This window comes from Monodelphis domestica, chromosome 6 (genome assembly GCF_027887165.1).
Source record: "Monodelphis domestica isolate mMonDom1 chromosome 6, mMonDom1.pri, whole genome shotgun sequence".
Classification (NCBI taxonomy): Eukaryota; Metazoa; Chordata; class Mammalia; order Didelphimorphia; family Didelphidae; genus Monodelphis; species Monodelphis domestica.
The window spans coordinates 127,763,712-127,776,586 of NC_077232.1; the positions used below are offsets into that span (position 1 = coordinate 127,763,712).

The 12,875-nt window shown below is 41.6% G+C and overlaps 1 protein-coding gene across 3 annotated transcripts in view; it reads right to left on the reverse strand.

The window, feature by feature from the left end:
- PDS5A (PDS5 cohesin associated factor A) overlaps positions 1-10,333 on the reverse strand; it is a 185,926-nt gene extending 175,593 nt beyond the window's left edge. For all 3 annotated transcript variants that reach the window (XM_056802546.1, XM_007496543.3, XM_056802547.1), the window contains exon 1: positions 10,193-10,333. In XM_056802546.1, coding sequence (XP_056658524.1) covers positions 10,193-10,333 — 141 coding nt within the window. The remainder of the gene's footprint in view (positions 1-10,192) is intronic.
- Positions 10,334-12,875: the final 2,542 nt, after the last annotated feature.

Genomic DNA, 12,875 nt, shown 5'->3' on the forward strand with positions numbered 1-12,875 from the left:
TGAATAAATTGTGGTATATATTGGTGATGGAATACTATTGTGCTCAAAGGAATAATGAACTGGAGGAATTCCATGGGAATTGGAACAATCTCCAGGAACTGATGCAGAGCAAAAGGAGCAGAACCAGGAGAACATTGTACCCAGAGACCAATACACTGTGGTACAATCGAATGTAATGAACTTCTCCATTAGTGGCAATGCAGTGATCCTGAACAACTTGGAGGGATCTACAAGAAAGAACACTATCCATATTCAGAGGAAAAACTGTGGGAGTAGAAAAACAACTGCTTGATTATGGGTCGAGGGGATATCATCGGGGATGAAGACTCTAAATGAACATCCTAATGCAAACACCAACAATATAGAAATAGGTTTTGATCAAGGACACATGTAATACCAAATGGAATTGAATGTCAGCTACGGGAAGGGTAGGGGAAAGGAAGGGAGGGAAAGAATATGATTCTTGTAACTAAGGAATAATGTTCTAAATTGACTAAATAAATAATTTACAATTAAAAATAAATAAATTAAATTTTTAAAAATAAAATGTACCTTAAAAAATAAAAATAAAAAATCCACCTACAATTGGTGCCTCCCCTTTTTCTCCTTTCACTCACTTCTTAACCCATTATGGTTCAGTTTCCAACCTTATCCTTACTCTGAAATTGCTTTCTCCAAAGTCTCTTAGACGCCAAATCCAGTGAGTGGCCTTTTCTCAATTCTAATTTTCCTCGACCTGTCTGCAACCTTTTGACAATATTGTTCACTCTTTCAATTAATTACTCTTTTACTCTCTAGGATTTATGAACACCACTTTCTCTCGATTCTCCTTCAACCTAGCTGACCACTTCTCTATCCTTTTTGCTAGACTTTCTTCCATATGATGCCCTCTAACTGTAGGGGTTGGGTCCTAATTTTGAATTTTGTCCTAAGCCATCGTCTTTATACTATTTTACTTGGTGATCTCATCAGCTCCAAAGGATTTCATTACCATACCTATGCTGATGATTCTCAAAAATCTACCTAACTGACCCTAACTGTGCAGACCTCTAATCTCACATCTCCAGATGACTTTCTGACATCTTGAAGTGGATTTTTCCAATAAATGTCTTAAGCTTAATATGTCTAAAGTGAAATTTATCTTTCTCCCTAAACTCTCTCTCACACACACACCTTCCCTGTTACTGTAGAGGGCAAAACCATCTCTCCAAGACTCTTGTGAAGGGTTAAATTTTGGGGGCAGGAGTTTGAACAAAAGTTAGGAGAACAACTTCTTAAACACAAAACATTTAGTTTATTATTAGGAAACTACAGATAGGAAATAGAAAGGAGGAAAGAGAGAGTAATCTTATAATAGCTTAAAACCATACCTAAAATCCTAATCCTAACTAAAATTTTTAGAAAACCCAAAATTTACCTGCCTTCAAGGGCAGTGCCTTCTGCCAGACCAGACTCTGGCCTAACTTTTCTACTCTCACTATTTAATAACTTACACTATCTATCTACCCAAGATAATCAACTACCAATAAGGCTGTTAAGGTCTTAATCCATTTCTCTGACTCTTCACAGTCCCAGAGAGAGCAAGCTACACATTCCTCTCCCCAGGGGACCCAGCGACCAAAAGCCCTTTCCAGCTGTAACTCACTAACCACACTCAGCCACACCCTTCTAACTGTCACCAACTGACAGCCTGCACAGCAAGGGGGCTCTTGCTCAGAAATCTTTTTGCTCCCTTGCCTCTTAAATAGAAAAAGGAGAAATTAAGAAAATTTCTCTTAACATTCTCAAGATTTGCAACCCAAGAATCCTCCTGGCTCCTCACTCTGTCCTATCCTACCATGTCCAATCCACTGCCAACATCTTGTGATAGAGGTTAGCACTAAAGAAAAAGTGCCAGACTGAAGAGTATATGAAATTGATCACCTCGACAGAGGCGGGGCCCCAGGAGTGGAATCCTGAGGAAAGAAGACTAGTGAGGAGAACAGTGAGGGTCTCTCTCAGTCTTGAGAGTTCAAAGAGAGAAGGTGAATAAAGACTTTCCCCTGAGGGTTACCCATTTTCCTGCTGGTGACTGGAAATCTTTCCCCTCAACGCTTCCCAATTGAAGGGACTCTCTGAGGATGAAACCCAGAGGAGACTTAGATATTTCCCCATATGAGATGTTGTATGGATAGCCAATAAGGATAGGAATGACCGCTAAACCATCTTATCTTTCCATGCTGGTAGGGGAATGCCAGTTACACACCTATCTGACATAGACACAAAATAGGCTGGAGGAACTGAGAAGGCTGGGACTACTAGTGCAAAGGGTCCCACTTTCTCATTACATACCATAAGACCAGGGGACAAAGTATATGTAAAAAATTTTGCCAAAGACAAAGATACAGAGCCCAGATGGATTGGTCCATATGATGTAACTCTCACTACTCCTACATCGATCAAAGTAGTGGGAAAAGATTCTTGGCTTCATGTATCTCACATTAAACATCACTATGCCCATGATAAAACACCGAAAGACAACGTAATGGGAGCCCAAGAATCTATTCAAACAGACGCTCCAAGAACAACCCTTGATAAATAAACATAGAGCCCATGAATGCAACAAAATCGCATAAGAAGAAATAGAGACACTGAACAGACAGTGAAACTGAAATAGAATAATGCCCAAGACAGATAGTATAAATTTGGGTTAGTTAGATCAGGAAGGATTAGTGTAGCCTGTGAAACACAGGAGAAGCGGTTCCTTGTGGAACCTGGGAGTTTATTTGGGTGGATTTAGAATCCCTTAGAATTAATACACCTATATACAAATTTCAATCTCAAGCCTGGACTAAAAAATATCATTAACCTCTACAATCAACCACATAGGAATAGAATAGTTGCCTTACTATTATATTGCACATTGTAAAAGTTACCTACTTTCATTACATTAAAAAAAAATCTCACTTGCACACATATGGATGGCACGAACATCCTATATAAAGTCTCACTCACATGCATCAAACTATTCACTCTTACATGCATGCACATGTAAATCTTACACACATGCATGATCCTGTAGTTCCGAATACCTGAGATCATCTTTCAAGGTGAGATGACAGGTAAGTATGTTTCCTGTAAAGGAGAAGGCACCCTGGAGAGACCCTCACTGCTCTCCTTACCAGTCTTCTCTCCTCAAGATTCCACTCCTGGGGCCCCGCCCCCATCGAGATGATCAATTTCATATACTCTTCGGTCAGGCACTTTTTCTTTAGGGCTAGCCTCTATCACAATTTGTAGATTTCACCTTTGTAATCTCTCTCCAATTCTCTTCCTTCTGTCCTCTAACATTGTCCATCACTCTATTGTAGACATGCTTTATCTCATATCTTGGTTATTACAATAGCCTGCTGGTAGGCTTGCCTATCTTATGTCTCTCCCCATTCCAATCCATCTTCCATTCAACTGTTAAAGTGATTTTCCTAAACTGATAATTCTGATCATGTCACCCTCACCACCTCCCAACTCAATAAACTCAATGGCTCCCTATGCCTCCAAGATCAAATACAAAATACTCTGGTTGGCATTCAAAGCACTTCATAATCTACACTCTCTCCTTCTAACCCATATTTTTACACCTCCTCCTCTTCCCATGTACACATCAATCAATATTGGCCTTATTGCTGTTCTACTCCTCTCTATTCTAGGGATTTTCTCTGGCTGTCCCAAAAGTCTGGAATCCTCTTTCTCTTTATTTCTACATTTTGGTTCCCTTCAGATCCCATATAAAATCCCATCTTCTATAAGAAGCCTTCTCTAAATCCCTTAATTTAGTCCTTCCCTGTTTATTTCCTCTTTAGCCTGTATATAATTTGTTTGTACAAATGTGTTAACTTGTCTCCTCAATTAGATTGTAGGGCTCCACAATAGTGGGAACTGCCTTTTTTTTATCCCCTGGACAGCATAGTATCTAACACAGGTAATAAATGTTTATTGCCTGGGGGCAACTAGGTAGCTCAGTGGATTGAGAGCCAGGCCTAGAGATAGAAGGTCCTGGGTTCAAATCTAGCCTCAGACACTTCCTAGCTGTATGACCCTGGGCAAGTCACTTAACCCCCATTGCCTGGCCCTTACTGCCCTTCTGCCTTGGAACCAATACACAGTATTGATTCTAAAACAGATAAGGGTTAAAAAAATGTTTATTACCTGACTAAAGACTTTCCTGATCCCCCAAATGTTAGTGCCCTCCCTCCCAAATGTAACCCAGGGTTTTATAGTTAGGAAGTATGTGAGATACAAAATACTCTATATTTAAATACTTTGTATTTATTCTCTTTATGGTTATTTTATACATGTATATATACAGATCTATACACACATATAAATATATTTGTATTTGTTTTCCCCATTAGAATGTTAGCTTCTTGTGATTAGTCATTTTCTCATCAATTGTATTTGTAGGTGCTAGGGCTAATAAATACATGGTAAATAATCTCTACTCCCAAGTGCTTTACAAACCTTAAAATACTATATAAATAATACCATCTACTAATGTATGAGAAGAAGTACTAGTAACTATAAGGACCAAGAAGGGGCTTATGCAGAAAGTAACAGCTAAAGTGAAATCTTGAAGAAAATCAGGGTTTCGGAGAGCAGAACTGAGGGAAAGATCATTCCAGCCATAGAGAATGGTCAATGCAAGAGATGAAGTGTTATATGTGAAGAAAAATAAGACCAGTATATCTGGACTATAAGATGTAAAGAAGAGTAGGGTGTAATAAGGCTGGAAAATTAATATGGGGCTAGATTACGATTAGATACCAAAGAAAGGGTGTTATATTTGATCCTAAGAGGTAATAGTTACTTAAGTTTATTAGGTTTATGTCATCAGATTTGCATTTTAGAAAAATTACTTTGGCTTTGTAGAGAATGAGTAGAAAGAGACTTAAAGAGATCAACTAGAAAGCTATTGCAATGGACCAGGTAAGAGACAATGAAGGCCTGAACTGATGTGGCCCACTTTGTGAGTAAGAGGAAACAAATGGGGTAATAGATAGGACAAGTTGTTGCAACCAAGTGGACATGTAAGAAAAGAAGAGTCAAGGCTAACACCATGGTTTTCAATCTGAGTGACTGAAAGAATATTCTTTCAATATATTTTGAAAATAGAAAAGGGATGTTTAGCAGGAAAGATAATGAGTTCAAAATTGCATATGACAAGTTTGAGATGCCTATTAAGTACAGCAATTACATTTCTTCTGTTCAGTTGCCAAACCAATTTTGCTACAGCCTATTTCAGGCTACATCAGCCTCCAATCCCCAATACTCAATAAACTCTGGTGGCTTTCTATTAACTTTAAGATCAAATAGAAACTCCTATATTTGACATTTAAAGCTCTTTATGGGGGCAGAAAGGTGGCAAGGTGATAAGCACTGGTTTGGAATCAGGAAGACTCATCTTCCCAAGTTCAAATCAAGCCTCAGACACTAGTTGAGTGAACCTTGGCAAATCATTTAACCCTATTTGCCTTAAAAAATAAAGCTCTTACAACATGGCCCCTTCCTACACTTCTAATTATACGTTCTAGTACCCTCAATACATTCCACAATCCATCCATACTGGCCTACTTATTGTTCCTGGACCAAGATACTCCATCTCCCAACTCAGTCTTTTTCAGCTATTTTCCATCTATGCCTGAAATAAATGTTCTCAATCCCTATCTCCATCTCTTAGGACCCTTGGCTTCCTTTTAAAGACTCAGCTCACATACCACCTTCCTTTAAGAGGCCTTTCCTAGTCTCCCAGCTGCTAATGCCATCCACTCTAAGATAACTTTTCATTTTTTCCATATTTATCTTTTATCTTCTGATGTATGGTATTTTCCCTATTAGAATGTAAATTTATTAAAGTCATGGACTATTTTTGTTTCTTTTTCTTTCTATCCTCACCCATTAGCACAGTACCTGATCCAGGCTAACAATTAATACTGAATAAATACTTTTTGACTGATATTTATGACATATAGGAGAAATAAGACATCCTTGTTAAAAGAGTAAAATGAAAAGGTTATATGGGTAATGTGGGCCAGCTGGTACAGAACTTTAGATACCATTTTGAGAAACAAAGGCTTTTCAAGTATGAGGACACTTCACAGTCAACAAATATTAAATACCATACTGCATAAGAAGTGTATTTATTTATCTATTAACTTAGAAAATGACAAAAAGCAACTATATATTCAGAAATACTTAAATGAATTTATATCTTATTCATCACAGTATTTGTGAACATCTGAAAAAATATGTATATGTGAGATATTTCAGGCTACCGAAAGCATATTTGCTAATTATGCTGATCAATTTAATGAAACTGACCATTAGCAAAAAATCTGATGGCCTGATAGGTGTCCATAACCCAGAAATTAAGATCTTAAAGTTCTTAATTAAGCAGGGCAATAACACTGGAGATTATGCTTAAGAAAGTTAATCTCAGAGATAGGTGGCTCAGTGGATTGAGAGATGGGAGGCCTTGGGTTCAAATCTAACCTCAGAAACTTCCTGTGACCCTGGACAAGTCACTTAGCCCTTATTACTGTTGTTCTACCTTGGAACCAATACACAGTAATGAATCTAAGACAAAAGCTAAGAGTTTTTTAAAAAAATGTTAATCTCAAAGTGGTTTGCAGAGGTGAGGTGAAACTAGACATGAGATCAGCTTGGCAAGAGAATCTAAAGCAGTAGGAATAATGAGACAAAAGAATCTGAGCAATCTTAAAAAGGAAAAAATTCAAAACATTATTTCAATTACTAGACAGAATATTCTGAAATAGAGATGCAAAAGTCTGAAATTAAAAGCTTAAGGAACTTATTAAAACTGTGATGACATAGAGAGAAATTGGATTTGAAGATGAAATGGCTAATTTGGTTTACACATGTAGATTCTGGTGTGACAGCAGGATTATAAGTGGCAAATTTCTGTAGACAACTAAAGATTTAGAGCTGGAATGAAGGGAAAAGAAAAATCATGCAAGAAAGCAAGGAAGATCCAGTGGTATCACTATGAGGCTTATATCATAAGATCAAAGAAATATTTACAGCAGTTCTTTTTGTAGTAGTCAAAAACCATAAATTATGGGAGTATATACACATCTATTGGGGAACAGCTAAATAAATTATGGCATATCAATGTAGTGAAATCCTACTTGTGCCATAAGAAATGATAGAACAATTTTAAAGTAGACAATTTATACAATGACATCATAAAGAAAAGCAACTTTGAAAGACTAGAATTCTGATCAATTCAATGATTATCTATCATTGTGTTAAAGGGCTAAACATGAAACACCACCCACTTCCTGTCAAAGAGATTTTGGATTTAAAAATAAAAAACAAGAAATAAATTTCTGTACATGGACAAAAATAGGAATTTGTTTTATTAGACTGTGTATATTTGTTATAAGGATTTCATTCTTATTTTTATTGTTTAATGGGATAGTAGGAAGAGATAATAAATTTGTGTAAAAAAATTAAAGGAAAAAAAAGGGAAAGGAAGAATTTGTGGGAAAATTCCATCATCATCATCATCCTGACAGATATTGGGAAGTGAGACAGGTAGTAAAAGCCCCAACCAAAAAAAAAAAAAAACAACAAACCCAACCATATAAAATTACCCATCAGGGAATCAGTTTTGATCTCAGTCTAGATTTTTTTTCTACTCCTAAATTTTTGGTGTTAGTCATCTGTCAGGATCCTATAGCAATCTGGTAGGAGATTGTGGTGCAGGGGGGGGGGGGGGGCAGAGAATCAAAGTTTATCAAAGAAATATTTTAAAAATACACAGAAGAGAAGCAGTTTCAAAAGGGAATGCGGACAAGGACAGCCATGTTGGAATTACCATATAAAAATACAGACTAAAAATATATACATATATACACATGCATTAAGAAATTCAAAGAATCAAATACAATCTTTTCTATTCTTTTTATATGAAATCCTTCATGCTTGTTGTCTTTTGCAAATTTGATAATAGTTTAAAAAAAAAACTCACCACCATACATTGCAGGACTACAATTTCCAGGTAACATCTCTGAAACTGAAATTCCCATGTCCAAATACAATCTCACAACCTTCCGTTTCTACACCTCTTACTGATCTTTGACTCATCCCCATTCTCCCATTTCATCACACCCTCTATAGCTTCGTTATACACAGCCTTTATAGTACTGTCCATCACTTGATATTTGTATTTGGACTGAACACTTTGGAATTTCTTTCTTCCTTAACTTTCTGTTGTTCCCAACTTGGGACAGGGGATAGATTCCTCTACTTCTGCTACAGAGTTGCTGAGCTTTAGAGAAATTCATAAAATGAAGCTAATTTCATTCACTACACCACTTATCTAATTTTATCAATTTAAGCTCAGCCAAAGTGAAGTATACTTTACTCCCTGAACACATACTTCCATCTCATATCTCCATGCACACTTTTACCCATTTTACAATTGAACTCAACAAGAATTTATTAAATACCTACTATGTAAGAGATTGTGCTTATGAAGTCAAAAAACTCTTGGGGTAATACAATATGTTCACAGATAAGTAAATACAAAGTAATGGAGGGGAGGAGGGGAGACCAAACTAACTAGGGATAAGAGGAAAATGAGGAAAGGCCTTGTAAAACAAGAGGTGACAGTTGACCTAAGCTCTGAAAATTAAGGATCCAAGAGGCAGAAGTGATGAGTATTCCACAGTATGGGAGACAGTTAGTACAAAGACACCATGGTGGGTCATGTACCTTTACACGATTTCAGTTGAACCTCAGAACAATCCTGTGAAGTATGTAGTATATAGTTATCTTAGTATTTCAAATGAGGAAACTAAGGCTCAGAGAAATTGTGACCAGTTTATTATCATACGGTTAACAGTGTTAAAAGGTAACCTCTGAATCCAACTCTGCTTGACTCAAGTCAGATCCTATCTACTAAGCCATGGCACTCCCACTGGAGGTCTTCTGTAAGGGAATCCTGTCCAGCTAAGCTGGACTAGATATCTAAGAAGCTTTCTAATTCAGATAATGTAATTCTGATATATCCATTCTCACCTATACTAGCCACTGTAGCTACAACACAAAGGCCCTACTGAAATAGTCCTTAAGAAGAATGTACTTTGAAAGTCCACTGGTAAAACCTACCTCCAAATTCCATTGGATAGTTTTCTGAGGACATAGGGAGTTAGTTACTAACACATTTTTTCATTACTACATACTTCATGTTAATTGGATGGAAAGTTTTTTTTAAAGTTCCCTGAAAGAAATATATCTCAAAGTACCATCCTTGACATTAAGATGAAGACTGACCAACTGCCAAGCCAGAGGGTGCTTTGAGTTATTTTTCCAATAGGAATGATGTGTCTATACATTCATGACTAACTACAAAATGAATGTCAAGATGGCTAGGGGGTAGGGATACAGCCTATGTAAATTAACTCCACTGGTATACAAAATTGCCCTGATAAACACCATACCAACAGAGCAAATTAGTCAAACATTCAAAGTATTGAATCACCTTAACACCACAAAGAGCTCATGTCAACATATTATTCCAAAATTGAAATCTTTAAAAAGTCATATTAAACTTCAACAGTTTTATCAAATAATACACAAATTCAATCTTGCAAAACTATTTTATAGGCCAAGTCTTTCAGGAAATTGTTAGCTTTCATTTGTTTTTTAGTATTTCAGGCAAATAAAATTTTCTAAGAATATAGGTATCAATACTTGCAAAACAACTTGCAGATAAAATTTCAACTCTTAACATCTTTTCAACTTATTTTCCCCCCAAGGATTCTTTTGCATCAACACTTTACTTTTTATCTGTCTGGGACAACACTGGCATTTTCTCCATTCCCAGAAAGATTTAATCCTCTAACTCTCCCATAATGCAACGCTATGACCCTACCTCTCAAAAGTTTACAAAAGACACACCCATATTTTTCTTTTTTTTAAAAAGCAATGTTTGAACAGGATGAATCTTCGATTATCTTAAAAAGCAACAAAAAAAAGGCAAATAATAGAACAGTCTTGTCTACTGGTTTTATAAAGAGACTTTTCGACAAAAGACCAGCAAACACCTAGTCTGGGGAGGTCCTCTGCCTAGGAAGGCAAAAGCAGCCCCAGCTGTCAACCTCGAAGAACAGACGAGCATGACAGGGAGTACCTTGAGCCGTTTGACCACCTCGTCGTTGGTGATCTTGTCCGTGATTTCTTTCACCCCCGGAGGGTAGGTGATTTTGCCATCGGAGCTCACCACGCCACAGAGGGCCGTGGGCGGCTTGGGCTGTGCAGAGGGGAAGTCCATCCTGGGGGACAACTTTTCTTCCACGCTCCTCTACCGGCCTCTATCGGTCAGAAAACAAAAGTTCAGCGGGAAATGGACGACTTTCTAACCTCTTTTTCATTTCAAAAACCTCAAATCAGAAAGGGCCCAGACTCCCGGGAGGACTTCATCAGGAGGTTCAAGGGCTTTTTCCTGGTTCCTTTCCTGCCCCTGGCTGGGCGTCTCGTGGGGCAAGGGGCTCAATTCCCCTAGCAAGCTCTCCTCCCCCTCCTCCCAGGCCCCGCGGGGTCTCTCCCCAGCCTCAAGGAGTGCCGGGCCACCGCCTGGAGTTTCCCGGTCCACATTTCACAATGAAATCCGCACCGAAAACAACCAACGCCCGGAGCCTGGTAGCTCCGGGGAGGGGGGGGGGGCGCGGAGGGTTTGAGGGCACCCCCCCCCTTTTCCCTGACCGACCCAGCCTCCCGCCGGGGCGGCAGTCTCTGGGGAGAAAGAGAGGCCGAGGCCTCTGAGGCTCGGCTTAGGCCGCGGCGCAGGGAGAAGTCACCAGCCGAGGCGGCAGCAGAGTGAGTCCCTTCAGCCAGATCCGGGCCGCTCCCCGCCCTAGCCCCGGAGCCCCGGGGGTCGGGAGGTAGGAAGGACCCTGCGCCCACCCTAGGAAGAGGTGGCCGCGGCTCCGCGCTGCCCATGGGGTTCCTTCAACTTCGGCTGGGAAAGCCTCAGCGGCTGCCCTCAGACTCACCTCCCAGGCTGCTCCCGCCCGGCCCAGCCTGGAGGCACCGAGAGGCCTTTCCCCCTTCGCCGGGACCGCCGGGACAGCCAGGCCCCCCAGCCTCTGAGAAGCGGGAGCCAAGCCGTAGCCGCCGCCTTTACCTCGTCCTCATGCGGGCGGGAGGCGCATGGAGCGCTGGGGTCGCTGTCCGCAGGTGGAGCCGAGGCCGCCGCCGCCTCCTCCTCGTCCTCAGGCTGCACACAAAGCGGCTCCGTAGGTCCCGCCGCGACCGCCGTCGTAGTCGCCGCCGCCTTGCCGGAGTGGGGCTGGGGCTGGCTAGCCTAAGGAGAAGCCTCAGCTTTCGCGGGGGGAGAGTCGAGCCGAGCAGAGCCGAGCCGGGGAGGGGAGCGAGCGAGCGGGAGAGCGCACGCTGCGCGGGGAGACACTGCCGCTCTCCGTCGGCTCGAGGAAAAGCAGCCCCAACTGAGGCCGCTCGCTATGTGTGCATGGAGGAGGGCGTCAGGGCCCGGCGCGAGAGCCCGCCACCGCCTCAGTCAGTCAGTCAGTCAGTCAGCCAGCGGCGCAGCCCCCTCGCCTCCGCCCCCGCCCCAGGCCGTCTGCCGGGCCCGGCAACTAGAACTCTGCCCCACGGCCTGCGGGTCACGCGGCGTCGGCGGCAGCAGTGAGTGCTCTCCCCTTCTCCCCAACAGTTCCAGCTGCTGCCTCACCCGCTCGCCTCTTCTCCGCCTCTCTTCCTCCGCCTTCCCTTTCCTCCCTCCCTCTCTGCCAGCAGGGGATCGACGCCACACGCCCTGCGGACAGCGCCGCCTCCTGATTGGCGCCAAAACCAGCAGCGCCCAGAGCCTCGGGTAGAGGAAAGATACCCGGCCGGCGGGAAGCTAGTAGAGATAGGGCAGAAAAGGAGCCGATCCTAGCTGGGGTCGCTGGGGTCGTTGGAGGCAGTGTGCTCCGAGTTCCCTCAACCCGAAGACAAATGATCTCAGGGCGGGGGAAGCAGGTACAAGGAGGGTATCTCCGGCCGCCCGACTTCCCGGGAGCGAGGCTCGTCTTCCCCTTTTAAGCAGTCACTTCCTCGCTCCCTCAGGCAACCATCGTGCCTCGGATGCGCCGGGCGCTATGCTTTCCATTGGGGACAAGAGAGACAGCCACAGACGGCCCCTGCCTTCGAGGAGCTCTCCTTCTAAATGGCAGAGATAGTCTGCTCTCGAGTCTGTACCCGCAAGATCAAGCCAGGATGAACTAGAGATAATCAGCAGGAGCACGGAGGCTCCAGCCCACGGAGACGGATCAATTCTGAGAGTATCTATCGAGTGAGTGGGACGTTAAAGTGCTCTCCCCAACCTCCCGCACCCGCAAGCGGGGTGTGAGGAAAACGTGCGCAAGAATGTTTTATTAGTTTTATTATTTTTATTTGCTCGAGGGGTACAATCCGATAACCCCCACCAGGATAAATGAAATACTATATGAATTTTAAAAATAACAGCAGTGAGTGAAAAGGGGAGACAGTTAAAAGAGCTGTGATCCCACGTTTGCTGGGATTATTAATATAGATAATTTTTTTCACATCCTTCACTTTGATCTTAAAATTAGAGGTACTTGAGCGTCTGCACAGTTTGTCATAGAGACGATAAAGCCGGAATCATTCTCTCACCCAACACTCATCAGTTTTGATTTTGAGTATGCCTAGAGGTCAATTCTTTGTTCCTAGCCCTCTTTAAGGTAGTGGAAAATCTATTTTAGATGGTTTTCTTCACAAACTGCTACATTAACAAGGAGCCACTCATTCTTAAATATTTTTTCTCACTCTTTGGATATTTTTCTCCTGTTATA